Source organism: Salmo salar, chromosome 27, assembly GCF_965601325.2.
Source record: "Salmo salar chromosome 27, fSalSal1, whole genome shotgun sequence".
Taxonomy (NCBI): domain Eukaryota; kingdom Metazoa; phylum Chordata; class Actinopteri; order Salmoniformes; family Salmonidae; genus Salmo; species Salmo salar.
The window spans coordinates 5,705,727-5,733,196 of record NC_138317.1 but is presented as its reverse complement, the minus strand read 5'-3'; the positions used below and the strand labels follow the sequence as shown (position 1 = coordinate 5,733,196).

The following is a 27,470-nucleotide window of genomic DNA, read 5'->3' as shown; positions in this document are numbered from 1 at the left end:
CCGACACGCGATGTCTCTTTTACTAGCTGCTAGAGGGTGTTTCTTTTCAACTTTTACATAATGATCCCTGAAGGAATGGTGTCAATAGCACTAGTCACCAATCATATGATGTTGTCACAGGTGAGATGCATGTTAAACGTCTCACATTTTCATTGGCCATTTCATATATTAGACTGCCTTTTGGCACGATTTCTCTTCCCAACCTTTTCGGTTACTGTATTTTGCTCAGCAGGAGTACCCTTGTGCATTTTACCAGTAGACCTATGGTCCCACAAGTCTTCTCAAGTACCGTCTGTGGATAGGCCAAGTAGCTCCAGGTCCTAGTACCCCTGGTTGGGAACCACTGTGCTAAATTAGTCAAATGTACTACATCTATTTTTTTACATACTACAGTACCAGTCAAAAGTTTGGACACACCTACTCATTCCAGGGTTTTTCTTAATTTTTTACTATTTTCCAGGTTGTAGAATAATAGTGAAGAAGTCACAACTTTGAAATAACACATAAGGATACACGTAATAACCAAAAAAGGGTTAAACAAATCAAAATATATTTGAGATTCTTTCAAAGTAGCCACCCTTTGACGACAGCTTTGCACACTCTTGGCATTCTCTCCACCAGGTTCGTTCAACTGGCAGGGCTGTCTTTCATGTACAATATTACTCTCCACCAGGTTTTCATCTCATGTTGACAAGGGCATTGTTTGACAGTTAATAGAAAGTGTGATGACGTGTTCATTTCCTCCTCGCTGTGTTGGTTAAGGAAAACAGCAATGCATCGTTTATTTTCCAAAGTGTCTTTTAATGATGTTAAAAACAAGACAAACAAAAGGGGTACATTTCCTGTGAGAAGAAGCCATTCCCAAACACCTTCATTCAAAACCATTTTAAATGGATAAAATCCATTAGGAGTCAGTTCATTTTCCAAACTTTATTATGCTTACTTAGTTCCTCAATGCATTCAGTGTAATACTGCTGTAACAGACTGAAACATTGGGTGTACATGCATTGTGAGTTGTTGGTTGGTTTTAGACTCAGCAGCTAAATCAGCAAGGATTAGTTGGTTGCTAGACTGAGCATTGCACAAAATGTTGAATAAATTGGCTCTTTTTCCCTTTTATATTTTCATCATCCATGTCATTAAACTATTTTATAGCATTTTTAACTAATAAATTAACTAACAGAGAATATGAAAAAGAAAAGGATGATAACAAAATGCATATTTAGGGTTCATGTACTTTTTGAGCCATAAAGAATGTTTGGCTGCATTCAATTGTGAAAATATCTGACTGAACCGCTTACACATAGAGAGAGAAGGATGTAAAGGATTTATTAGAACCCGCCCTTTCAGGTCACCTAATGTCCTAATGTATGTATGGAAAATCTGATAGGATCAAGATATAGTGTACTATAAAATAGTATTCAAACTTTCATAGAAAACTACAAACTATGTTTAAGGCGATAAGATTATAAGTTTCACATTTCAAAACATTCCTAATGACTAGTCACATAATGTAGGCATTTATTGTCAATGCTGACTATAAATCTATTAATCAATCTATTTGGCATACTCCCTTTTCATCTTTATAAACTTTAAGTGCTGTTTTGTTGGAAGTTGTGAGTCAAGCGTTTCGCAGAGGTAGTTGATGGCATTTCCCTGAAAAGAGCGAGACAGTTTTGTTCTATGAGGGTTGTGGCAGGCGTGGCCGGATCTTCACCCTATGAAACACAATTAGACAGTGCTCAGAAAGGCGGTGCCACCTGTACATGGAACAGTGCCATCCCATCAGCAAGGACATGCGGCAAATGAGAGAGGTTGAGGACATGCCAAGATGCTGGAGAGGGACAAAGATGTAGGCACATCTTTGCGAACACATGTGCATATGAAACTCTGGAATTGGAGTACTGTGTATTCGGTGGAGTATTTAGTATTGGTTGAATCTTGAATATTGGTGGAGTACATTGTATTTGTGGAATTGTGTGTATTATTCGAGACCCAGTGTCCTCAAACAGCATTAGATATTGCCAGGGTGTGTCATTTATTACATTAGATCAGGGGTGTCGAATTGATTTTACCCCGGGTGCCGCATTCAGTCTTCAACGAGGTCCAGAAGGCCGCACTGGAAATTGGTTATATTTCCTTGCTGTCAAAATGTGCAAAAAAAATTCCTCTATCCATCATTTTTTGAATTTTTGATGCTCCCTGACTGTCTAGTGATTATTAGCAAGCTAGACAGTCAAGAAACTGTTTGAATGTAGGAGTATGAGTATAGGTCCATTATCATTTCTACACAGTTTCAATTTAGTTATAGTCATTTTAAAGTATATTGAGTTAGAGTTTTTACTCAAACCACCCGTAGGCGATATGTTTGACACCCCTGGATTAGATTAAGATTCAATCAAGAACTTATCAAGAACTGATGAAAAGTACAATACCAAAGTAATCAAGGATAAAGGTGCAGTAAAATAATAACAGCTGAGAAAAGAACACAACAGGAAGTGTTTCTCATCACATCTCAAAGACAGTCTACCGGTTTGGCTGCATGAACAGATTGCTTTATTACCCACTATTACTATTAGGAGAAGCCATTGCCAAAATCAACTCAAATCCCACGCCATTGTTCTTCAAAGATTGATACATAAATACTGTTTTCTTGGTCTGTGCAAGGTACAGTAAAAGCTGTACAAATATACACATTCACTCAGCAGTGACGCTAAGACCTTGCACTGTGGCTGTGCTAATGGTTCTTTGATTGTTAAAGCACACACACTGGGTGTGTCTAAATTGCACCCTATTCCCTATATGGCTGTGCACTATGTAGGGATAGGGTGCCATTTGGGACACATGCACTGAATAGCACACATGACTATAGACCCACAGAGCCAGTCTGGGGAACTTCCAGTATGTTATGGTGGTATCCAGGATACACACACACACAACACACGCCATGTGCACGGGGTTGAGTAAGGCACTATCACCCAACCTCTGCTGTGTGTGTGAGTTGGCCAGTTCTATTTTTAAACTGTTTGGGGTGTAAACTCCCTTCGCCCGCTGCACACTCACCTCCCCTATAACTGAACTATGTCAAAGGCACCCTTGTCAATAAAAGCACTGCCTTATACAAGTGCTCTCTGCCAGGGCGGCCATGGTTGTCCCTCCCCCGTCATCCAAAATGTGACCAATATACAGTTGAAATCGGAAGTTTTCATACACCTTAGCCAAATACATTTAAACTCAGTTTTTCACAATTCCTGACATTTGATCAGAGTAAAAATTCCCTGTCTTAGGTCAGTTAGGATCACCACTTTATTTTAAGAATGTGAAATGTCAGAATAATAGCAGAGAGAATGATTTACTTCAGTTTTATTTTTTCATCACATTCCCAGTGTGTCAGAAGTTTACATAAACTCAATTAGTATTTGGTAGCATTGTCCTTTAAATTGTTTAACTTGGGTCAAACGTTTTGGGTAGCCTTCCACAAGCTTCCCACAATAAGTTGGGTGAATTTTAGCCCATTCCTCCAGACAGAGCTGGTGTAACTGAGTCAGGTTTGTAGGCCTCCTTGCTCACACATTCTTTTTCAATTCTGCCCACACATTTTCTATAGGATTGAGGTCAGGGCTTTGTGATGGCCACTCCAAAACCTTGACTTTGTTGTCCTTAAGCCATTTTGCCACAACTTTGGAAGTATGCTTGGGGTCATTGTCCATTTGGAAGACCCATTTGCGACCAAGCTTTAACTTCCTGACTGATGTCTTGAGATGTTGCTTCAATATATCCACATAATTTCCCTCCTCATGATGCCATCTATTTTGTGAAGTGCAGCAGTTCCTCCTGCAGCAAAGCACCCCCACAACATGATGCTGCCACCCCCATGCTTCACTGTTGGGATGGTGTTCTTCGCCTTGCAAGCGTCCCCCTTTTTCCTCCAAACATAACGATGGTCATGATGGCTAAGCAGTTATATTTTTTGTTTCATCAGACCATAGGACATTTCTCCAAAAAGTACAATCTTTGTCCCCATGTGCAGTTGCAAACCGTAGTCTGGCTTTTTTATGGCGGTTTTGGAGCAGTGGCTTCTTCCTTGCTGAGAGGCCTTTCAGGTTATGTCGATAAAGGGCTTGTTTTACTGTGGATATAGATGCTTTTGTACCTGTTTCCTCCAGCATCTTCACAAGGTCCTTTGCTGTTGTTCTGGGATTGATTTGCACTTTTCGCACCAAAGTACGTTCATCTCTAGGAGTCAGAACGCGTCTCCTTCCTGAACGGTATGATGGCTGCGTGGTCCCATGGTGTTTATACTTGCATACTATTGTTTGTACAGATGAACATGGTACCTTCAGGCGTTTGGAAATTGCTCCCAAGGATGAACCAGACTTGTGGAGGTCTACAATTTATTTTTCGGAGGTCCTGGCTGATTTCTTTAGATTTTCCCATGATGTCAAGCAAAGAGGCACTGAGTTTGAAGGTAGGCCTTGAAATACATCCACATGTACACCTCCAATTGACTCAAATTATGTCAATTAGCCGATCAGAAGCTTCTAAAGCCATGACATCATTTTCTGGAATTTTCCAAACTGTTTAAAGGCACATCAACTTAGTCTATGTAAAATTCTGACCCATTGGAATTGTGATACAATAAATTATAAGTGAAATAATCTGTCTGTAAACAATTGTTGGAAAAATTACTTGTGTCGTGCACAAAGTAGATGTCCTAACCGACTTGCCAAAACTATAGTTTGTTATTGTCATGTCCTGACCCTTGTAAGAGGTAATTTGCCATAGTAGAGTGGTCAGGGCGTGACAGGTGGTTGTTTTGGGTGGTTTGGGGTTTTCTGTTTATATGTGGGTTTTTTCTAGATTTCTATTTCTATGTTTTGTTTTCTATGTTTTGGCCGGGAATGGTTTCCAATCAGAGGCAGGTGTCTTTTGTTGTCTCTGATTGGAAGCCATACTTAGGCAGCCTGTTTTTCCTTTGGGTTTTGTGGGTAGTTGTTTTCCTTTTTGTCAGAGTATACCTTACGGAACTGTTGTCGGTCGTTTTTTTGTTTTGGTTCAAGTGTCTTCATTAAAAGTTTAAATATGAGCACTATACACGCTGCGCCTTGGTCTACTCATTTCGACGCCTGTGACAGTTATCAAGACATTTGTGGAGTGGTTGATAAACTAGTTTTAATGACTCCAACCTACAGTGGGGGAAAAAAGTATTTGATCCCCTGCTGATTTTGTACGTTTGCCCACTTACAAAGAAATGATCAGTCTATCATTTCAATGGTAGGTTTATTTGAACAGTGAGAGACAGAATAACAACAAAAAAAATCCAGAAAAACGCATGTAATTTTTTTTAATCAAATTATTTGCATTTTAATGAGGGAAATAAGTATTTGACCCCTCTGCAAAACATGACTTAGTACTTGGTGGCAAAACCCTTGTTGGCAATCACAGAGGTCAGACGTTTCTTGTAGTTGGCCACCAGGTTTGCACACATCTCAGGAGGGATTTTGTCCCACTCCTCTTTGCAGATCTTCTCCAAGTCATTAAGGTTTCGAGGCTGACGTTTGGCAACTCGAACCTTCAGCTCCCTCCACAGATTTTCTATGGGATTAAGGTCTGGAGACTGGCTAGGCCACTCCAGGACCTTAATGTGCTTCTTCTTGAGCCACTCCTTTGTTGCCTTGGCCGTGTGTTTTGGGTCATTGTCATGCTGGAATACCCATCCACGACCCATTTTCAATGCCCTGGCTGAGGAAAGGAGGTTCTCACCCAAGATTTGACGGTACATGGCCCCGTCCATCATCCCTTTGATGCGGTGAAGTTGTCCTGTCCCCTTAGCAGAAAAACACCCCTAAAGTATAATGTTTCCACCTCCATGGTTGACGGTGGAGATGGTGTTCTTGGGGTCATAGGCAGCATTCCTCCTCCTCCAAACACGGCGAGTTGAGTTGATGCCAAAGAGCTCCATTTTGGTCTCATCTGACCACAACACTTTCACCAGATGTCCTCTGAATCATTCAGATGTTCATTGGCAAACTTCAGACGGGCATGTATATGTATTCTTGAGCAGGGGGACCTTGTGGGCGCTGCAGGATTTCAGTCCTTCACGGCATAGTGTGTTACCAATTGTTTTCTTGGTGACTATGGTCCCAGCTGCCTTGAGATCATTGACAAGATCCTCCCGTGTAGTTCTAGGCTGATTCCTCACCGTTCTCATGATTATTGCAACCTCACAAGGTGAGATCTTGCATGGAGCCCCAGGCCGAGGGATATTGACAGTTCTTTTGTGTTTCTTCCATTTGCGAATAATTGCACCAAATGTTATCACCTTCTCACCAAGCTGCTTGGCGATGGTCTTGTAGCCCATTCCAGCCTTGTGTAGGTCTACAATCCTGTCCCTGACATCCTTGGAGAGCTCTTTGGTCTTGGCCATGGTGGAGAGTTTGGAACCTGATTGATTGATTGCTTCTGTGGACAGGTGTCTTTTTTACAGTTAACAAGCTGCGGTTAGAAGCACTCCCTTTAAGAGTGTGCTACTAATCTCAGCTCGTTACCTGTATAAAAGACACCTGGGAGCCAGAAATCTTTCTGATTGAGAGGGGGTCAAATACTTATTTCCCGCATTAAAATGCAAATCAATTTATAACATTTTTGACGTGTTTTTCTGGATATTTTTGTTTTTATTCTGTCTCTCACTGTTCAAATAAACCTACCATTAAAATTATAGACTGATCCTTTCTTTATCAGTGGGCAAACGTACAAAATCAGCAGGGGATCAAATACACTTACAGTGGGGGAAAAACGTATGTAAACTTCCGACTTCAACTGTAAGTATTTATTTTAAATGTGTAATATGTTCAACAAACACAGAAGCTATCCAATAATCTGATCAAAGAAGTCCAATACGGTATGACAACAGTGAAAACAGTGCACCTAAGGTAGCATTAGCAATGAAACCACAAATGTGATAGACTTCTGCCCTTCCCTATGCATTGTCTGCAGTGCAACATGTGCAGTGCTGAAAGTTGACCAGGTCAAATGCAAAGCAGCTAAATATTAACACGCAGAGGTAGAGATAACCCACAGCCTAGTTTTGCAAAGAAATGTTTGCCTGACATTTCACAGTCAAACCAACATTATCAGTTAGCATGTCTAGTTGTGGATTCAATAGAATAAAGTGTGAACTTAATACAATTTGGCTCATACAGTAAGGATATTACTTAAAAAAACAAGTAGAGCTCACTTGAAAAAGGGATGTCAATGTCAATGTGACTTCCCTGGTTAAATAAAGGATAAATAAAGTACAACGCTGTAGAAATCCCTTATCTAAATAGGTGGGTCCTCTAGTGACTTCCTGTGAGATTGATTCGTCAGTCTGGACAGAGTCGCTTAGGGCCAAGAGTCATTACCAGCCAAGGTACGGTACCTGGCCAAGGTTCAGGAAAACAACAAATTAGACCCGAAAATCTAATTTAAAGAAGATTGTGCATCAGATAAAGAGCTACTCAGACTGGTGGCGATTTTAGCATCCTCTTATGGCTAGCTGGCTGCATTACAACTTGACTTTATTGTCCTAACCATCAGACTCATCGATTTAGTGTAGGGTGGTATATGGGTGTTTCTCATTTCACAAGTGCAGGTAATTATCCCCTCTCTCGCTCAACATCTGTAGCCTTAAACTCAGGCATCCTGTAATTTGCCTAAGGGTGTGGTTGTCCACTGTTCTGCAGAGGAAAGCCTGACACGCTCACTGTGACAAGCTGTGTCAACAATACATTACATTTGAAAGAGGTGTCTGTGCCACAGGTATAGAGACGTAGCAAGCTAAACTTTATGAGGTTAACTGAGCCAAATCGTGTGTGATATTTCTTCAGAGACCAGAAGGCCTGAGAATAGCCCACGTCTATAACTCTTAACATTGTGAACATTCCATATAGGACCAATGTGACAGCATGTTGAACATGTTCATAAACAAAAGGAGAGTCGTTCGAAGAACAAGAAAAAAATCATAATTCAGGGCTTTTGCATTCGCCTTGTAAGCAAGTCTATACTACACAAGATCATTCAGATTTACCATGTAATAGATGAAACATTATTATTTTATCAAGTTCTCTATCCCTTTTCACACCACAACACACTCACAAATAGAACAAATTATCTTCACGTGAAACAAAATTATAATATCTGTCTTGAGGTTATTTTTCAATGATAGGGAATCATTTATTTCTCCTTAGCGCATGTAACTTCATAACAACTTCAGATAAGTGAGACAAGACTGAGGCGGAACTACAAGTTGTGAATCCAATTGTGAAGCAACGTCAGTCAACAAAATACTACAGCTCCTACATCATCATATTACAGCCAGCATTTACAGGGTTAACACCACCAACTCTACAGTCAGGAAATTCGAGATGACAGGGAGAAAAAGAGGGGGAGCAGCATGCACCACAAAAGTACAGAGAGTAGAGAGGGAAGAGAGAGCAGACCATTTAAGACAAATGGTGAAGACTAGAGACCTCACCAGATCCATTCACACAGAAAGCTTCTGATCTCTATTCATGTGCCCCAAGGACATATGACTTACAGTAGCATTACCTTTCCTGAAGTACAGTAAACCTCGTAACAAGTTTTTTTCCCAGCTGGTCTTACCTTCTCTTAACTGCCTCCTACGTTGCCTCCACTGCCAAACAGCGATCAAAGTGACAATATGTCCTACAACCACCAGGGTTGGGAACACGTTTCCAGGGGGGCTTGCCGGCATCAGGCCTGGGACCGAGTGGGGTCTCGCAGGATCCAGAGACAGGTGGGAGAGCCCGGGTGAAAGGTGAGGGTGTATGGAGGAAGGGGGGGCCAGCCAGGGGTGTGGTGCCGCTGTCCTGGACTTCAAACCAAAGAGGAAGCCAACATGCTTGCAACTTACGAGAGAGCAGAGCGAAAGAGCACCGCTCCCACCTTTTTTTCTCCTTCTGACGCAGACTGCTGGCAAAAGTGGCCGAGCTCCCACCCACTCTCTCTCTCGCTCGTTCCTTCCTTCCTTTCACAATCTCTCTGCTTTTCGTTCGTCCACTCAGACTTGCATTATATTCTTCTTCACTTAGCCAGGTACATTTAAGTCTATTGATTGTAGCCTTCAGGTAACAAAGTAGAGTCCATAGGATGGATTTACATTAGTAAAATATGTCTAGTCAGATCTATCTCTCTTCAACATCAGATTTGCAACTTTTCTGTTTACAATAGCCTTAGTTGGATGTGGTGTGGCCAAAGTCACATTCCTGCTTCATGTGTGAGTGCGGCTATGAGCATAGCGTAAATACCATATTATATAGACAAACACAAAAATGATAATGTTTTTAAACCTGCAGTTTTAGCTTACTTTTTCACTATGCACGTTTTTAACTTCCATTCATTGTTATGTTTTATGTTATGTCTTTATGTTGTGTTTACTATGTATGGTGCTTTCTTGGCTTTCTTGTAAAAGAGATGTACATTCCAATGTGACCTCTCTGATTAAATAAAGGATGAATAAAAAAATAAAACACTATCTCTGAAGGTAGTTTGGGAGACATCTCATAAAGTGAGATGTTCATCTAGATCTTCTCTTTACTTACACAAGTATCTCTCCTGGACCTAGTTTCTGTCGTCAAAGTAGTGTAGTGTAAAGTGATCTTCTATTTGCTGTTGCTACTCCAACTGGTTTGCTCCATGGGAAGGCTCACAAACTTCTAGCAGTAAGCTACAAATTATTTTCCACCCTCCCCATGAGTCATAAAAACCAAGGATCTCACTTTCTTTCTCCAAAGGTTTATGCTCCTATTTACAAAGCTTCCCATTTCATTTTCCTAGAAGCTATGTCTTAACTCCATACTCATGTCCATAGGGTTTCCAGAAGCCTATAGAACTGGGTCTTGTTTCTTGACCACTAACCAATAAAAACCCCCCAACCTCCAAATACCAACTCACTGTTTAAGCCTTCTGCCTGTAAATCCAAACACCTACCCCATTCTTTCTGGACAAAGAATGTCATTAAAGACCTGAAGGTGAAATATCTTAGAGAAAAGCCAACCCCGGAGTGGGAATGTTCCTTAAAACACGGATCCTGTTTTCATGGCTGTCTCTTTGTGAAGGTGCTCTCTTTGCAGAGCCACACAATGCATAAGTCGTTGACATTGGAACGTATCCCCCATCACAAAACAAACTATGATTTGTAACCGTCCCAAAGCCACAAAACACACAAATAAAACCGAGACACACTTCACATGACACGCCCGAAAATACAACATCAAAAGCTTCATTCTGTGGGCAAAATAAGTGAGAGTATAGCATCCAGTGCTTTTAGGCTACAAACTGAACTACATACAGTATGCTCTAGCCAAATTAGTAAGCTTTCCGGTCGGTTACGCCTCTGCCAAAGGTGCAAAGCCTGGAGCCGAGGCTAGTTTCCCAGTAACGATAAGCAACACACAGACACACTTTTATCAACCTACCAGGTATGATCTTCATCTATAGAAGATATCACAAGGGGGATATTAAGCCTAAGGGGAGATATTCAGGATGTCAAAGACAGACCTGAAGGGACAGAGAGGTGGTTTCTCTCATATCTCTGTCTGATAACTCTATTATGAGGAGTGTCCTTTTCATGCTATTTGAGGGTTGCCTATTTTACCCCTGCTGGTAAATGTCAACCAAAACCATAGCGACCAAAACAATTGTCAAGGGGATATGGAATAGGCCTACACATTTAAGTTAAAAGTGGACATTGAATGGGCAATATGGTCATAATGACAAGCTAAGAAACTGACAGAAGAAAATATTCTTCTAGCTTTGTGATGTCACATCAACACTCCCATGATATAGGTGGAGTCTGCCCCCATGTTTAGTACATTTAAACCACGTGGACAAGAGTGACTCAAGAAATACATCTCAACAACAGGCCTCAACTACAGTGTTGTGAAAAAGTATTTGACCACTTTCTGTTTTGGGGGGGCAGATTTAATATTTCAGACAGATTGTGGTTTCCATCAATGTAATTATTATCATTATTTACAATCCCCAATATATATTTGGGGATTGCCTTATTCTAAAATTGATTAAATCATTTTTTCCCTCACCAATCTACACACAATACCCAATAATGACAAAGCAAAAACAGGTTTGTATGAACTTTAGCAAATGTGTAAAATAAAATAAACGGACATATTCATATTCCAAACTTCTTCCATTTAAGAATGATGGAGGCCATTGTGTTCTTGGGGACCTTCAATGCTGTAGAAATGTTTTGGTACCCTTCCCCAGATCTGTGCCTCGACACAATGGCTTGGTTTTTGCTCTGACATGCACTGTCAACTGTGTGACCTTATACATTGGTTCCTCCTTTAAAAGTTGCGTCATACTAAGGCACACCCTGCATGCTGCTGCAGCATTCTGTGGCACGTCATTTAATTCTCAGCCATTTCTTCTGATACTGCAAGTTATTGCTAGTTTGACCACCAGAGGGCATCTTTGAGAAGCATTTGATAGTATTCCGTATTGGCATTACCAGAGAATTTAAAACCTTTTTTGTAATAACATAGTATACGGGATTGATTTTAAGAAATTTGGCTTAATTAATTTGGTTAATATTATGGTGATTCCATTCAGAGAAAAATTGTCAGTTTGTAAATTCAGGCCGTTTCGCTCTCGGAGCGCACACTGGACGTTCGGGCCGAGGAGTAGGGTTGATTTGGCCTTACAACGGCAGTCAAGCACCCAAGCTACCTTTGGCTAGCTACTTCCAGACACAAATGAGACCACTCTGACCATTTTACTCACCCTAGCAGAGCTGATAAAGCAGTTGTCGTGTTAACCAGTGCATTGGTGACTGTAAATGTGGTGCTGGAAACAATTTAATTGCGCCTTTTTTCCAACGTTTACTGACACTGGCCATATTCAACGGGTGTTGAGCGCTCGTTAAGTAATTATTCTGTGCTCGCGTACACTCAGATGAGAGTGCTCTGAAATCCGTGTATTTTTAACAACGTTCTTTTCAGGTAAAAACTAGTTCATTGCATCCCCCGTGGAGCCCAGTTTCATAATATGACCATATTTCCCAGCTGCTTGCCGTTGTTTTGAAGTAATCGCGAAAAAACAGGCCTTATTTTAGTGCATTTTTCACCCTGCCAGCTCCTATTAGTTCAATTGAGCACCGTGGCACCAACTCGCCTTCTGAACGTTCTATTCCCAGTTTATTGTTCAACGTCACAATGCCTGCTTCACTATTGTTGGCAATGAGACCTGCTCACGTTGTTTTATAGTTAAAATGTAAACAACAAAAATAATATTGGAACTCTGTGGTCTTCCCATTGTTTCCTATAAGGGAAATATAGGCATGTTTGTCTATTCCGCTGAATATATCTCACAATGTGTATATTTAGATTTTTTTCAAATAGGGTGTAACCGGTGTGAAATGGCTAGCTAGTTAGCGGGGTGCGCGCTAATAGCGTTTCAATCGGTGACGTCACTCGCTCTGAGACCTTGAAGTAGTTGTTGCCCTAACGATGCTTTGATGATGGCTGTTGTCTATGAGTGCAGAAGGTCCCTGGTTCGAACCCAATAGGGGCGAGGAGAGGAACGGAAGCAAAACTGTTACACGGCACCATTTTAAATCAGGAGAATCTCCTCTTTGTAATTATGTAAGTCTGGGCAGCGAGCTCGTTTGTCATCGATCGCTAGACCAGAAGTTTTTATTTTTTCCCTACTTTGTCATTACGCGGACATAAGCACAGTTGGCACCATCGAGGTGCGGATGTTTACTTTCTACACAAGTTTTTTTTTTCCAGTTTCGTCTGACGAACAGATTGTAGTGGTAAAATAAAAAGGGACACATTTAATGGAATTCTAAGCATCACTCCAGTCAAAGAGACTCTGCGAACGTTCGATTCCATTCATTTGTTATGGGCTCGCACTAGTGTTCCAGTTTAGCCAACGTTCTTAAGCCGTTTTGACTCGTTCTATTCTCCAGCCTATAGATAGCCTGAGCGAATGTACAAAAGCACCCAAATGTCCATTGAGAAAGCACAACGACTATACCATTTAGCTAAACTAAGAATGACGAGAAAAATCAAGTCAATAAACGTTGGGTAGTTAGATAGTAGTTAAACATCAAACTTGCCAGTATATAGGCTAACATTAGGTAGCTAGCTAACATACCGGTACGTACTGCTGTAATGATATGCTATGTGGTTCGTAAGGACAGCTTAGCTAACAAATTGTCAGCCAACATAACGTGTAAGGTAACTTATTTGAAAAGTCATTACTTTATTACATTGAATAGCAAGCTACCCCTTGGTCGTTAGTAAAGGTTGAATAGTCTATTGTTCAGCTATTAGCCTTCCTCCCCAACTTGCCACAAATTGCTGTTCCCATCTCATTCTATTCCCTCTTCCATTCCTGTCTTCTTCAGTGGCTAAACCAACTTTTCCGTGGCTAAACCAACTGAACTTTATTGTGCCTTAATAACAAACTTGTATAACATTTGTAAATACGAATAAAATTGTTAAATTACAAGCATAGTTGGTTTAGCCACGTAAAAAGACAGGAACCTTCCCGCTATCCATGATTGGCTGAGATAATGGATGGGCTGGACATGCCGAGAGATGAGTTCAGGTTGGTCTGCCATTTAGCACCTTCTGTCTATAATATGAGCTGGTCAGTATGTGCAGGTAATCCTTTCTAACACAGCTTTTTTGAAAGATATCACGTAGAACTGCAAAAGTGTTGCTCTCCGAGTTTTGAAATCAGTGGAATGCCCGGTGGAAGAAGTATGATAGCAAAAGAGATGGAGAAAATGCTGGTGTTTGATTGCAAATATGCAGAGGGAGTCAGTCGAAAAGAGAACACACAGAAGGCCTGTCTCCAGATTACATCTTCAAACTAAAGGCAACCATGGCATCCGTGACAGAGAGGGAGAAGCATTCATCCATGTATACGGGCAAGAGAGTCTAGCTAGCTATATTTTCAGATATTATATGTATCAAATTTTGTTGGAAAAGTAACTTCATTGCAAGTGTATTGTTAGCTAGCTAGCTAATGTTAGCTGGCAGGCTCGCTAGCTAACGTTACGTGTATGATCTGTGTAGTAATATTAATCGTATCTTAGAGCCATTTGCATTGCTAGTTATAGCCTAATGTTAGCTAGCTAGCTAACATCAAACCTGGTTGGTTAGCTACCTGCAGATTCATGCAGGGTAGTAACGTTATGAGTTGGGATTATGGTTTATTGTTTAGCTCGCTAGCTACATGTCTAAACAAAAGACTCCACTATGCAAGTAACCATTTCACTGTACCGTTTACATTTCTGTATCCTGTGCAAGTGACAAATAAACTGATTTTATTTTATTTTATATAATACAGTGGCTTGCGAAAGTATTCACACTAACTTAATGTAAGCTAGCTAGCTAAAAAGCTAGAAACGAACCAAAACATTGTTTAGAAAGTTGCTTTTAGTTGCCTGGTTTGATAGATTGACATATACTAAATACATTTTTAAACGGGTGGGTTTATTGGTGTTAAAATACACCAGTTATGCAATTTTGGACCACCAGGCTACTGATGTCATGCAGCCTGTAGTTTTTGTGTTCATACTTTTTCATAACGACAAGTTTGATGTCGGACGACAATAAAATGTTCATGATGTCACTGCGACAACTGTCGATAGACGTTTTATAAACCAGCCTTTAGTCTTGAAATCTTTGGTTTAGTACATGTGAATCCTTAAAGAGATGGGTGGGGCTAAGACTTAAGAGGGTGTGAACGATGCTGAATGGGTGTAGACAAAGAAGAGCTTTCCAGTAGGTGTACCAAACATTGAAGGGCCATTTTCTCAAAAGTGGGGTAACAAGTTTACCAACTTTCAAAGCAGAAGTACTTTCCCATTGTTCCTCAACTGTAGTGTATGATATACCATTTTCTAGCTCTGAGTTTCTACTTTTATCCAATGAAAAAAACACCATTTGAAATGTTGCTACATAAGACCGAATTGAGCCGGTCGGTCACATATAGGGAATAGACTACAATTTTGGATGCAGTCACTGGCTCGTTTACTGTGACGGCTAGCAATTACCCATACTGCCCCTGCATAGGAGTGCTACAGGCGGCATCCCAAATGGCACTCTATTCCCTATATAGTGTACTACTTTTGACCAGAGCCCTATGGCAGTGCTGGAAAAAGAACCCAACTGTCATTCTTGAGTAAAAGTAAATATACCTTGATAGAAAATCATTCAAATAAAAGTAAAAGTCACCCAGTAAAAGTCTAAAAGTATTTGGTTTAAAATGTACTTAAGTGTCAAAAGTAAAAGCATAAATAATTTCAAATTTCCTATATTAAAACAAACCAGACGGCACCATATTCTTGTTTAAAAAAATTACGGAAAGCCAGGGGCACACTCCAACATACAGACATAATTTACAAACGAATCATGTGTTTAGTGACTCCGCCAGATTTGAGGCAGTATGGATGACCAAGGATGTTTGGTAGATAAATTCGTGAATTGGACTATTTTCCTATGCTGCTAAGCATTAAAAATGTAACAAGTGCTTTTGGGTGTCAAGGAAAATGTATGAAGTAAAAAGTACAATATTTTCATAAGGAATGTAGTGAAGTAAAAGTAGCCAAAAATATAAATGGAAAAGTAATGTACAGATACCCCAAAAAACAACTTAATACTTTAAAGTATTTTTACTTAAGTTCTTTACACCCCTGCCCTATGGGCCCTGGTCAAAAGTAGTGCAGTAAATAGACCTTTTCACAGACCTTTTTCTCAAAAGTATCTCTAGCACTAAATTACCTGAAGATTCTGCACATCTTTCTTTACCTCTACCGTACGCACACATTTTTGTGGTCCTCTTCTCAATCAGTTTAATGGCGATATGCATCTACGGTAACAGAACGACACAGACTCTGACATTTTTCACTTTAAAAGTATGCCAAACAAAAACCATTGACTGCAAAGTTAAACAAACCATACAACTCTATGCATATGTGTACCACCTTTAACAATTTCAAACATTTTATAAAAACATATTTACTCAAAGAACAACGCAGATGTACGGTTTGGTAACAGAATGGCAGTAAAATCTCCCTCAGTTTTATTTGATCTAATTTTTAAAAAAACTGTTAAATGTCTACTTCAAATTAAGAATTAAAGATGTCTTCAGAAAGAATGGGGTGTCAGCTGACACCTTGAGTTTGAAAAAAATCTATTTTGGTTATTGAACTACAGTTAAGTGAATTGGATTAACACCCGGTAACAGAATGATTTTAACAGAATGACACCATGGGTCCTTGATCTGTACTAAACATAATTCTGAATGTCATTCTCTTCATGGTGATGTATCCTGAATTTGAGAGCAGATGGTATTAACAAACCTACCCGTGTAAATTGCCTAGTGGTGCGCGCTGTTGAGTTTTGGCCACGAGAGAAAAATACGGTGGTGTTTTTGTCTTACAGTAACATTATACTATGCTATTATATTCGGTTCTGTTATGCACAATAGTCTACTATCATTACGTAATCTTGCAGAAATTGATTCAGCTTTGATCTAACTTTATTAAACGATCACCATTCGCCAGATTAGCCTGTTCTCTTAGAGTAGAGCAGACTGTGTGTAAAGTAGAGAATAAACACATGTGCAGAATGTGATCTGCACATGCGCTAAAGCTTTGGGACCTTTAGCACCAGAGATACTTTTGAGAAAAAGGTCAGGGAAAAGTTGGATCCGCAGCCACTCTGAATAGAAAATAGGGTGCCATTTAGGACACACACACTGTCTCTCATTGGAAAAAAACAGGACGGGGAGTAGCCCCGCTCAGAGGAGTTCATCCGGCTCACACCCCCTGGATTTAGCCAGCTCTGGGGAACCTGATCCCTGGCAGAACCAGACTGTGAGTGGGAGGAGCCTACCCTACAGCTCTTGGTCTTACCATAAAGTTTGTGCTACAACTCTGCTTCACAGTTAATACTACTAAATCAGCAAATCCAAATAGATGGAAAGTAGGCTGTGTCGTTGGCTAGCAATTTATAGACAACAAATCTCAACTTTCACTAGTAAAACTAGTTTACCACATAATCGCATCAAAAACAAATGGAATCTAGCTAAATACACAATATGACCAAAAGTTCTGCTCGTCGAACATCTCATTCCAAAATCATTGGCATTAATATGGAGTTGGCCCCCCGTTGCTGCTACAACAGCCTCCACTCTTCTGGGAAGGCTTTCCACTAGATGTTGGAACATTGTTGTGGGGACTTGCTTCCATTCAGCCACAAGAGCATTACTGAGGTCGGACACTAATGTTGGGCGATTAGGTCTGGCTCGCCGTCGGCGTTCGATGGGGTTGAGGTCAGGGCTCTGTGCAGGCCAGTCAAGTTCTTCCACACCCATCTCGACAAACCATTGTTGCCACACAGTTGGAAGCACAGAATCGTCTACAATGTAATTGTATGCCGTAGCGTTAAGATTTCCCTTCACTGGAACTAAGGGGCCTAGCCCGAACCATGAAAAACAGCCCCAGACCATTATTCCTCCTCCACCAAACTTTACAGTTGGCACTATGCATTGGGGCAGGTAGCGTTCTCCTGGCATCCGCCAAACCCAGATTTGTCCGTCGGACTGCCAGATGGTGAAATGTGATTCATCACTCCAGGGAACGCGTTTCCACTGCTCCAGAGTCCAATGGCGGTGAGCTTTATTCCATATGACACTTGGCATTGCGCATTGTGATCTTAGGCTTGTGTGCGGCTGCTCAGCCATGGAAACCCATTTTATGAAGCTCCCGATGAACAGTTCTTGTGCTGACGTTGCTTCCAGAGGTAGTTTGGAACTCGGTAGTGAGTGTTACAACCAAGGACAGACAATTTTTACGTGCTACATGCTTCAGCGGTCCTGTTCTGTGAACTTGTGAGGCCTACCACTTTGCGGCTGAGCCGTTGTTGCTCCTTGACGTTTCCTCTTCACAATAACAGCACTTACAGTTGATCGGGGCAGCTCTAGCAGGGCAGAAATTATACAAACTGACTTGTTGGAAAGGTGGCATTCTATGATGGTGCCACGTTGAAAGTCACTGAGCTCATCAGTAAGGCCATTCTACTGCCAATGTTTGTCTATGGAGATTGCATGGCTGTGTGCTCGATATTATACAGCAACGGGTGTGGCTGAAATAGACAAATCCACAAATTTGAAGGGGTGTCCACATACTTTTGTATATATATTGTAGCTTAAATGTGAACCATATGCTACAGGTTTATCACAAAGAGATGGAATGCCACTACTGTTATGTGATACACTAGCAGCATTAGATCCCAGCTTTAGCAATGCAAACCTAATGCTGACACCTCTTGGTAAGAATACTGTACTGTACCAGTAGTTAAAGTGTCCTACCTTGGCCCTGTTGAATCAGATCTTCCATGAAGGATCTACCATAATCAATCTTCATAATAGCTAATAAAAATATATATTCACAATACAACAACTGAGAGAAAATGATACCACTAGCTACTAGAGTCTACTCTCTGTGTGCATTTACTCTTTATACACTCGTCTCCCTACTGTTAGAATTGAATATCTCCAGCAGCAACAGCCTGAGATGAAACAAGGAGTTGAGGTCAGATTAAAGGTGGCAACTGCCACATGTTCCCATCTGAGCTCCATCATGTAGGATCTGAGGCTTCGCCCCATTTAGCAGGAAAAAGTGGTGTTCACTAATTGGACTCACATTTCCCAATATCTTGCTGAGTCATTTATCAGCCTGCAGAGAATGGAAAGTTCTCAGGGTGAATGGATATCAGGGGGGCTGAAACAGGCCATGTGGAGGAAGGATCCACAGGCCAGGGCTGAAACAAACAAAAAACAGGTCACCCATACCTTACTTTTCCCACTTAATAAACACAACTACTTGAGTATCCATAAACATGAATGTACAATATGTCATCTTTTCACTTGAATGTTTTCTTGTCTATTTATATCCATTTATTTCAGTGTCTATTGCAACTATGTGGGTATTATTACAACTTTATCCATACTGTACACAGATGGGGAGTAGAGCTGTTACCCAGCAGATGGCAGCAGCAAGTCCAGCGAGTTTTACAGCTCGTGGACGCTGGGTGCGAGTGTGGGAATGTGGATGTGTCGTGTGTGGATGCATATTGATGCAGTTGCCCCATGCAATTGCCTTTTTGAGGCATCTATCTTCGGAACTACATTTTAACAACAATGCATTAATTGTCCTATAAATGCATTCTAACATATAATTGTCACTACTTGCAGGATTCACACACACACACACACACACACACACACACACACACACACACACACACACACACACACACACACACACACACACACACACACACACACACACACACACACACACACACACACACGGATCATCGGGTTCAGGTGAGTGCCTCGTTTATTGTCTGGCAATAAAGCAAACAACGTAGGTGTAAAGAAAACAGCGTAGGTGATCAAGTTAGGATCTGACAATTCTCCAGCTCTGTATCTGCCTTAATCATAAAGAAAAAAGGCGTTCAATTACACAATGTGATTGTATAGTTTTAATCTTGTGATTTTCTGCGCGGGCTCATATTTCTTCTGCCTCGCGCGCAGCTTAGAGGGAACATTGCTCAACACCATCATCAACACCATAATCCCAGACACCCTGGACCCACTCCATTGTGCATACAACCCCAAAAGATCCACAGATGATGCAATTTCTATTGCACATTGCCCTTTTCCACCTGAACAAAAGGAACACCTATGTGAGAATACTGTTCATTGACAACAGCTCAGCGTTTAACACCATAGTGCCCTACAAACTCATCACTAAACTAAGGACCCTGGGATTAAACACCTCCCTCTGCAACTGGATCCTAGACTTCCTGACGGGCCGCCCCCAGGTGGTGAGGGTAGGCAACAACACATCCGCCACGCTGACCCGCAACACGGGGGCCCCTCAGGGGAGCGTGCTTCCTGTACTCCCTGTTCACCCAAGACTGCGTGGCCGCGCATGTCTCAAACAACACAATTAAGTTTGCCGACGACACGATGGTGATCACCGACGATGATGCCAGGACAACAACCGCTCTCAATGTCAACTAGACAAAGGAGCTGATCGTGGACTACAGGAAACGGAGTTCCGAGAACGTCCCCATCGATGGGGCTGTAGTGGAGCGTGTCAAGAGCTTCAAGTTCCTCTGTGTCCACATCACTAAGGACCTATCATGGTCCAAACACACCAACACAGTCGTGAAGAGGACACGACAATGCCGCTTTCCCCCTCAGGAAGCTGAAAGATTTTGGCATGGGCTCTCAGATCCTCAAAAAGTTTGACAGCTGCACCATTGAGAGTATCTTGACTGGCTTTATCACCGCTTGGTATGGAAACTGCTTTGCATCTGACCGCAAGACGCTACAAAGGGTTGAGCTCCCTGTCATCCAGGACCTCTATACTACACGACCGGTACCGGATCGCCAAGTCTGGGACCAAAAAGCTCCCGAACAGCTTCTACCCCCAAGCCATAAGACTGCTGAAAAGTTAATCAAATGGCTACCTGGACAATTTGCATTGACCACCTTTTTTTTGCACTGACATTCTTGCACTGGCTTTACGCACACTCACTGGACTCACACAAAGACACACTTTCACACTCTTCACATACGCTGCTGCTACTCTATTATCTATCCTGATTGCCTACTCAATTTTACCCCTACCTACATGTACATATTACCTCAATTACCCCAACTACCTCGTACCCTTGCACACTGACTCGGTACCGGTATTCCTTGTATATAGCCTCGTTATTATTATTTTATTGTGCTACTATATCCTTTTTTCCCTTATTTGCACATTTTTCATACTTTTTAACTCTGCATTATTGGGAAAGGGCTTGTAAGTAAGCATTTCACGTTAAATAGCACTGCAAATAGTACTGCTGGATTGAAAAGTCATAGTCAATCAATCAATAATACAATACTTTTTGCAAAAAAAAATTATCTTTAATTTACAATCTGTAGAAACTATGAGATAAAGGTTCAGAAATTCTATAAAACAGCACAGTTAAAAATATATATCAAATAGAAATCAAAACTGGATGCTCTTCAGAAATAGATGGGAGGAAAGAAAACTATTGAAAAATACATTGTGTTCGTAAAATGTACACTCCCGTTCAAAAGTTTGGGGTCACTTAGAAATGTCCTTGTTTTTGAAAGAACATTTAAAAATAACGCATTAAAATGATGTCAAATTGATCAGAAATACAGTGCAGACATTGTTAATGTTGTAAATGACTGTTGCAGCTAGAAACGGCTGATTTTTAATGGAATATCTACATAGGCGTACAGAGGACCATTATCAGCAACCATCATTACATTTCACATTTACATTTTAGTCATTTAGCAGACGCTCTTATCCAGAGCGACTTACAGTAGTGAATGCATACATTTCATAAATTTTTTCCCCGTACTGGTCCCCCGTGGGAATCGAACCCAACTGAGCCATCACTCCTGTGTTCCAATGGCACATTGTGTTAGCTAATCCAAGTTTATCATTTTAAAAGGCTAAATGATCATTAGAAAACCCTTTTGCAATTATGTTAGCACAGCTGAAAACTGTTCTTCTGATTAAAGAAGCAATACAACTGGCCTTCTTTAGACTAGTTGAGTATCTGGAGCATCAGCATTTATGGGTTCGATTACAGGCTGAAAATGGCCAGAAACAAAGACCTTTCTTCTGAAACTTGTCAGTCTATTCTTGTTCTGAGAAATGAAGGCTATTCCATGCGAGATATTGCCAAGAAAATGAAGATCTCGTACAATGCAGTGTACTACTCCCTTCACAGAACAGCGTAAACTGACTAACCAGAATAGAAAGAGTGGGAGGCCCTGGTGCACAACTGAGCAAGAGGACAAGTACATTAGAGTGTCTAGTTTGAAAAACAGACACCTCACAAGTCCTCAACTTGCAGCTTCATTAAATAGTACCCGCAAAACACCAGTCTCAACGTCAACAGTGAAGAGGCAACTCCGGGATGCTGGCCTTCTAGGCAGAGTTGCAAAGAATAAGCCATCTCTCAGACTGGCCAATAAAAAGAAAAGATTAAGATGGGCAAAAAACACAGACACTGGACAGAGTTTACACCAGGTTCCAACCCCTTTTTAGCTGATTTCTGCCATGCAACTTCACCAGGCTTCCTGTTTTAAACAGACTTGACAAGACGTCAGCAAGCAAAGAGCGCAATCTCTAATTTTATATCTAACCAACCTGGTACGAAAAGTCTGCCATAGCAACACAGAGGTGTGAGCTAGGCTACCCAGCCACATTGCACAAGTTTACTTAAGTCACTTCATAGCCTTTTCTTTCATTCCTTCATTCCTTCTTTCATTCCTTCATTCCTTCAAACCTCTCGCCATTAGCAGGGGAGAGGGTGATAGCATCAGGGAGAATATATGCCTTTGTAAATATTTGCAGCATACATAGATCAGAGCAGTCTTACAGCCTCATTGGCCAGGCCAAAGAGCATGGGAAAGAGGGAGAGGGGCATAGGCACGCACAGTACAGTACAGGGTCAGCCCTCAGCACACTGCTCCATTCCTTATTTGAACACAGCTGGCAACAAAAACAGCACCAAAGCCACACTGGCTAATTATCTAATGTAAGGATACTGAGCTCTGTGCAAACACTTCATAGACTGTTGTTTTTACCTACTAGTCTGATAATAGTGTCTAATAATCAGTGGTGTTTTCAGTGGATCTTTTCAACTAGGAGGGAATGTTGTGTTGTGTGGTTTTATCCTTGTGTGTTTTAAATATGTATTTCTCCAGCATTTTGGCAGTCCTCTGTACAATGGCACATAATTTCACACAGTGAAAACAAATACACAAAAGATGATTCAAATCATGCAACAGGTCAGGCATATAAAATTGAAAAATTAAATGCTACATATACACTACTGGTCAAAGGTTTTAGAACGCCAACTCATTCAAGGGTTTTTCTTTCTTTTTACTATTTACTACATTGTAGAATAATAGTGAAGACATCAAAACTATGAAATAACACATATGGAATCATGTAGTAACCAAAAAAGTGTTAAAAAAAATCGAAATATATTTTATATTTGAGATTCTTCAAATAGCCACCCTTTGCCTTGATGACAGCTTTGTACACTCTTGGCATTCTCTCAATTTGCTTCACCTGGAATGCTTTTACAAGTCTTGAAGGAATTTACACATATGCTGAGCACTTGTTGGCTGCTTTTCCTTCACTCTGGGGTTCGACTCATCCCAAACCATCTCAATTTGGTTGAGGTCAGGGGATTGTGGAGGCCAGGTCATCTGATGAAGCACTCCATCACTCTCCTTATTTGTTCAAATAGCCCTTACACAGGCTGGAGGTGTGTTGGGTCATTGTCCTGTTGAAAAACAAATGATAGTCCCACTAAGCACAAACCAGATGGGATGGCGTATCACTGCAGAATGCTGTGGTAGCCATGCTGGTTACGTGTGCCTTGAATTCTAAATAAAATCACAGAGTGTCACCAGCAAAACCACCCCCACATCATGCCTTCATGTCTTAAAGTAATGATGGACTGCCGCTTCTCTTTGCTTATTTGAAGCTCCTCTTGCCATAATATGGACTTGGTATTTTACCAAATAGGGCTATCTTCTATATACCACCCCAACCTTGTCACAACACAACTGATTGGCTCAAACACATTAAGAAGGAAAGACATTCCACAAATTAACTTTTAAGAAGGCACACCTGTTAATTGAAATGTATTCCAAGTGACTACCTCATGAAGCCTGTTGAGAGAATGCCAAGAGTGTGCAAAGCTGTCATCAAGGCAAAGGGTGGCTATTTGAAGAATCTCAAATATAAAATATATTTTGATTTGTTTAACACTTTTAGTTACTACATGATTTCATTTGTTATTTCATAATTTTGATGTCTTCACTATTATTCTACAATGTAGAAAATAGTAAAGATAATGAAAAACTCTTGAATGAGTAGGTTGTTCTAAAACGTTTGACCGGTAGTGTATGTGTTCTGAGAATTACATTTCATGTTACAAGAAGAACTATATTTACATTTACATTTAAGTCATTTAGCAGATAACTATATTAGTAGGAATTATTAACTATATTTAGTTAAGTGCAAAGCAAGCAAGCCACAACCATGCAGTATCAGAATATAATATCATGCATCCTGCAAGTGACATGATTTAGAGAGTCTGGTTATTGTTTCGCCTTATGGAAAATGACAAGTGCATTACTTGTATCGTTATTGGATCTAATTAACCACAGATCACCCTCCCACACATTCACAAACAAACAGTACCCATAGAAACGCCTGTGATGTCACTGATGCAGGAAAAGACTGTGGTCGAAGAAGGGTTAACTAGAAAGAGCTCAAACCTTGTAGTGTATCAGGCCAGATCTTCACCTCCTCCTCCTCCTCCTCAGGTTTCTCTGTGAGAAAGGCCCAGTCACCCTGGGGAAGGGAACTTTTCAGAGCGGCAACGGGGCACTCAGAGGGGATGACAGGGGCAGTACACTCAGCCCCAAAGAGAGGACTAGCCTCTTGCTCAAGTCCAAGCTGTGAGACAATGCCTGCCATTCCAATGGAGGGGGGTTCCATGAAGGCCTCAGACTGGGAGATTTGGGTCTCAAACACTGTGGAATACACTGTGGCGCTTACTACCTGGGAGGTTACCTCAAGTGGCATCTCTGATCTGAAGGTTGCCATAGCGGGTATTTCTTGAGTGATGTGCTCTAGCACTGTCTGCTGATGGTACTCTGTGATGTCTGTGAAGTCCTCTGTGACTGGGGGTAGAGGGGTGGGAAGGTCAGTGTCAGAGTCTGGCTCAGTGGAATCAGCTTTGGTCAATGGGACGGAGGCCTTAACCTCCGGTATGGCTTCTGTAATTGTAACTGGTTTACTTTCAGCCTCTACGGCGCCTTCTGTTGTTGTAGCTGGCTCACTTTCAGCTTCAATGTTTTCTGTGATTGTAACTGGTTCACTCTCGGCTTCAGTAGCAACTGCAGCTGTGATTGGCTCAGGCTCAGAGGCCTCAGAATCAGAAGAGGCCTCAGAATCAGAAGAAACCTCAGAATCAGAAGAAGCCTCAGACGAGGAGGCCTCAGGCTCCTCATGAGTGGATGGTTCCTCCTCAACTTCTTTTGGCTCTTCGAGTATCTCAATATCAGTATCATGTGGGTGGGCTTCGGGAGGAACTTCAGTGGCATCCTCGACAACCACCGCCTGAATGGCAGCGGCTTCTTCAACAAGCACCACCTCCGTGGCAGTCACTTTCTCAACAACATCTTCCACCTCTTCAGCGGACTCTTCAGTAGACTCTTTGATGGACTCTTCGGCAGACTCTTCAGTGGATTGTTTGGGCTCTTCTTCAAACTCTTCAACAGGTTTGGTGGCCTCAAGGACCTCCTCCTTAATGGCCTCACCCACATCAGGCTCTGGGGCCTCTTCAGCTGCTTCTTCGATCTCCTCCACAACTGGCTTTGGCTCCTCCTGTTCCCACACATCTGAGAGCACCTCTGCAGCTTCCACAGCGGTGATCTCTTCCTTTTCTTGCTCAGCCTCTTCAACAGGCATGAGGGCCACAAATGACACTTCCTCAACTGTCACCTCCTCCACCACTTTCTCCAATTCTAGGGCTGGGGCTTGGGCCTCTGGTTCCACTACAGGGATGAATGCTGGTTCAATGATCTCTGCAAAAGGCACGAGCACAGCAACTTCCTGGGGTTTCTCTGGCTTAATAGGAGCAGGGGCAGGAACTTCAGGCACAAATGGTTTGACATCTCCGGTTGGGGCAGGGGATCTGACAGGCCTAGCCTCCAGAGGAGGAGGATAAGCAGGGCCACGTGGAGCAAAGCCTCTCCTCTGGCCCACTTCTGGCACACGCTGTTCCTCTCTGTGGAAACCTTGGCCTCTTCTGAAGAAAGTCTGGGTCTCAGCTCCAGGCTCCCCTACAGCTGCGCGGCCACGGCTCTGGTAGGAGCCCCTGAACCTCATTGCGGGCCTCTCACCTGAGGCCTCCTCCTCGCCGGGGAGTCCCCTCTTGTGGCGGTAGCCCTGGCGGTCTATCATGCCCTGCTGGCTCTCCTGTCTGACCCTGGGTTTGGGGGCGTAGAAAGGGGGGCCCTCCACGGTCTGGACCACTCCACGGCCGGCCCGACGCATCATGTCCAGAGTGGACGCGGGGCGACGCACGCGCTGCAGGGAGAAGGGCACGATCTCAGGTGGCAGACGCAAGTAGTCCCGCAGGTACACGATACCCTCGTTGGTGAGGTACCAGTAGGAATGCTTCCATGCAAAGGTCTCCCGCACAAAGCCTTTGGATTTGAGGGAGCCCATGGCCCTTATCACCTTCAGGTTAGCAACCCCCTGGATCTCAGGGTGCATGCACTGGGGACGCCTGTCCTTCTTGGCCACCATGACGCCATCCCGAAAGAGGAGCTCATAAATGGCCCTCAGATCTGCCAGGGGCATTACCATGCCAGCAACCATTTTGACTTCTTTGGTTTTAAGGCCTAATTAACTTATTTTGTTTAATGCAGAGGAAACTGAATGCAGTCACTCCTGGTTATACAATAGCAGGACCGGCTGCCAACTATTAAGACTTTTAAAAATGTTTTAACAAAGTCTTACAGTCTTGATGCTGTCCTTGTTGTATTTCCTTATTTCTTCTATTGTGTTGGGAAAATCTATATATTTCAGTCCCACAGAACACAGGAAATGTTCCCTATGAATCAGTTTCCCTTGGAAGTAAAAAGGCACTGATCTACCGAAGTGCCTGTGTCAGTGTGGCACAAAAAGCAAGCCCACAACCCCTCCTACCTTCTCTCTGGTCGGTGGAGAAACAGCCTGGCCGAGGCGAGTAGGGAAGAAAAGGGGAAAAGTGAAGGGGGTGTGTGCACACGCGGGATGCAGGGGAAAAAAGGAAGGAAGCCAAGCAGGCGAGCTAGCAAGAGAGCCAGGAGTGACACACCTCTGCCGCACCATAGCACATGTGTTTGTACACTGTGTGCCTAAAGGGGACAACCCCCACCAGAGCTCCGCCACTCCCCCTTTAGCTGCTGGAAGCAGAGATCTAGGCAGAGTGGGCTGGGCTCCAACGCATAAACAAAAGAACACATAGGAGACACCCTGTCCTGTACAGTCAGCAACAGCCAGACATTCACTCATCTTAGTGCAAACCTCTACAGCCAAACCAGAGCACATCTCTTGCACTCAGTGACATTTAGGTTTAGCCTATACTTTACACTCCCACCCCTGTAAGTAATACCCAAGTCAAACCCCTTTCCCTAGGGTATATGGGGGAGTTACACCGTGTTCCTCCTGTTTTCACTTACAATATATATTTCTGAAGCTTACACACTCACATTTGAATATCCAAAGAGGGGGGCAAACTACTGCTTAA

At 42.1% G+C, this 27,470-nt stretch overlaps 2 protein-coding genes across 10 annotated transcripts in view; both read right to left on the bottom strand.

Moving 5' to 3' along the window:
- The window catches only part of pleca (plectin a), a 183,447-nt gene that overhangs the window by 82,399 nt on the left and 73,578 nt on the right, over nucleotides 1–27,470 (bottom strand). For 2 of the 9 annotated variants that reach the window (XM_014177014.3, XM_014177016.3), the window contains exon 1: nucleotides 8,644–9,228. The exons of 5 other annotated variants lie outside the window; for them this stretch is intronic. In XM_014177014.3, coding sequence (XP_014032489.1) covers nucleotides 8,644–8,755 — 112 coding nt within the window. In that variant the 5' untranslated portion in view covers nucleotides 8,756–9,228. Of the gene's footprint in view, nucleotides 1–8,643; nucleotides 9,229–27,470 lie in introns of those variants that run through there. 2 more of the 9 variants (XM_045709747.2, XM_014177022.3) reach the window with 1 other exon arrangement.
- On the bottom strand, nucleotides 781–27,066 carry LOC145864440 (uncharacterized). The gene is made up of 2 exons (XM_082970328.1): nucleotides 24,445–27,066; nucleotides 781–1,718 (listed from the first exon to the last, which is right to left on the bottom strand). The coding sequence occupies exons 1-2, from the start codon at nucleotides 26,555–26,557 to the stop codon at nucleotides 1,714–1,716; spliced, it is 2,118 nt and encodes a 705-aa protein (XP_082826454.1). The 5' UTR covers nucleotides 26,558–27,066; the 3' UTR covers nucleotides 781–1,713.

Excerpts from the sequence above, each read along its gene's own strand:
- LOC145864440 (XM_082970328.1), bottom strand. The coding sequence starts at position 26,557 with ATGGTTGCTGGCATGGTAATGCCCCTGGCAGATCTGAGGGCCATTTAT.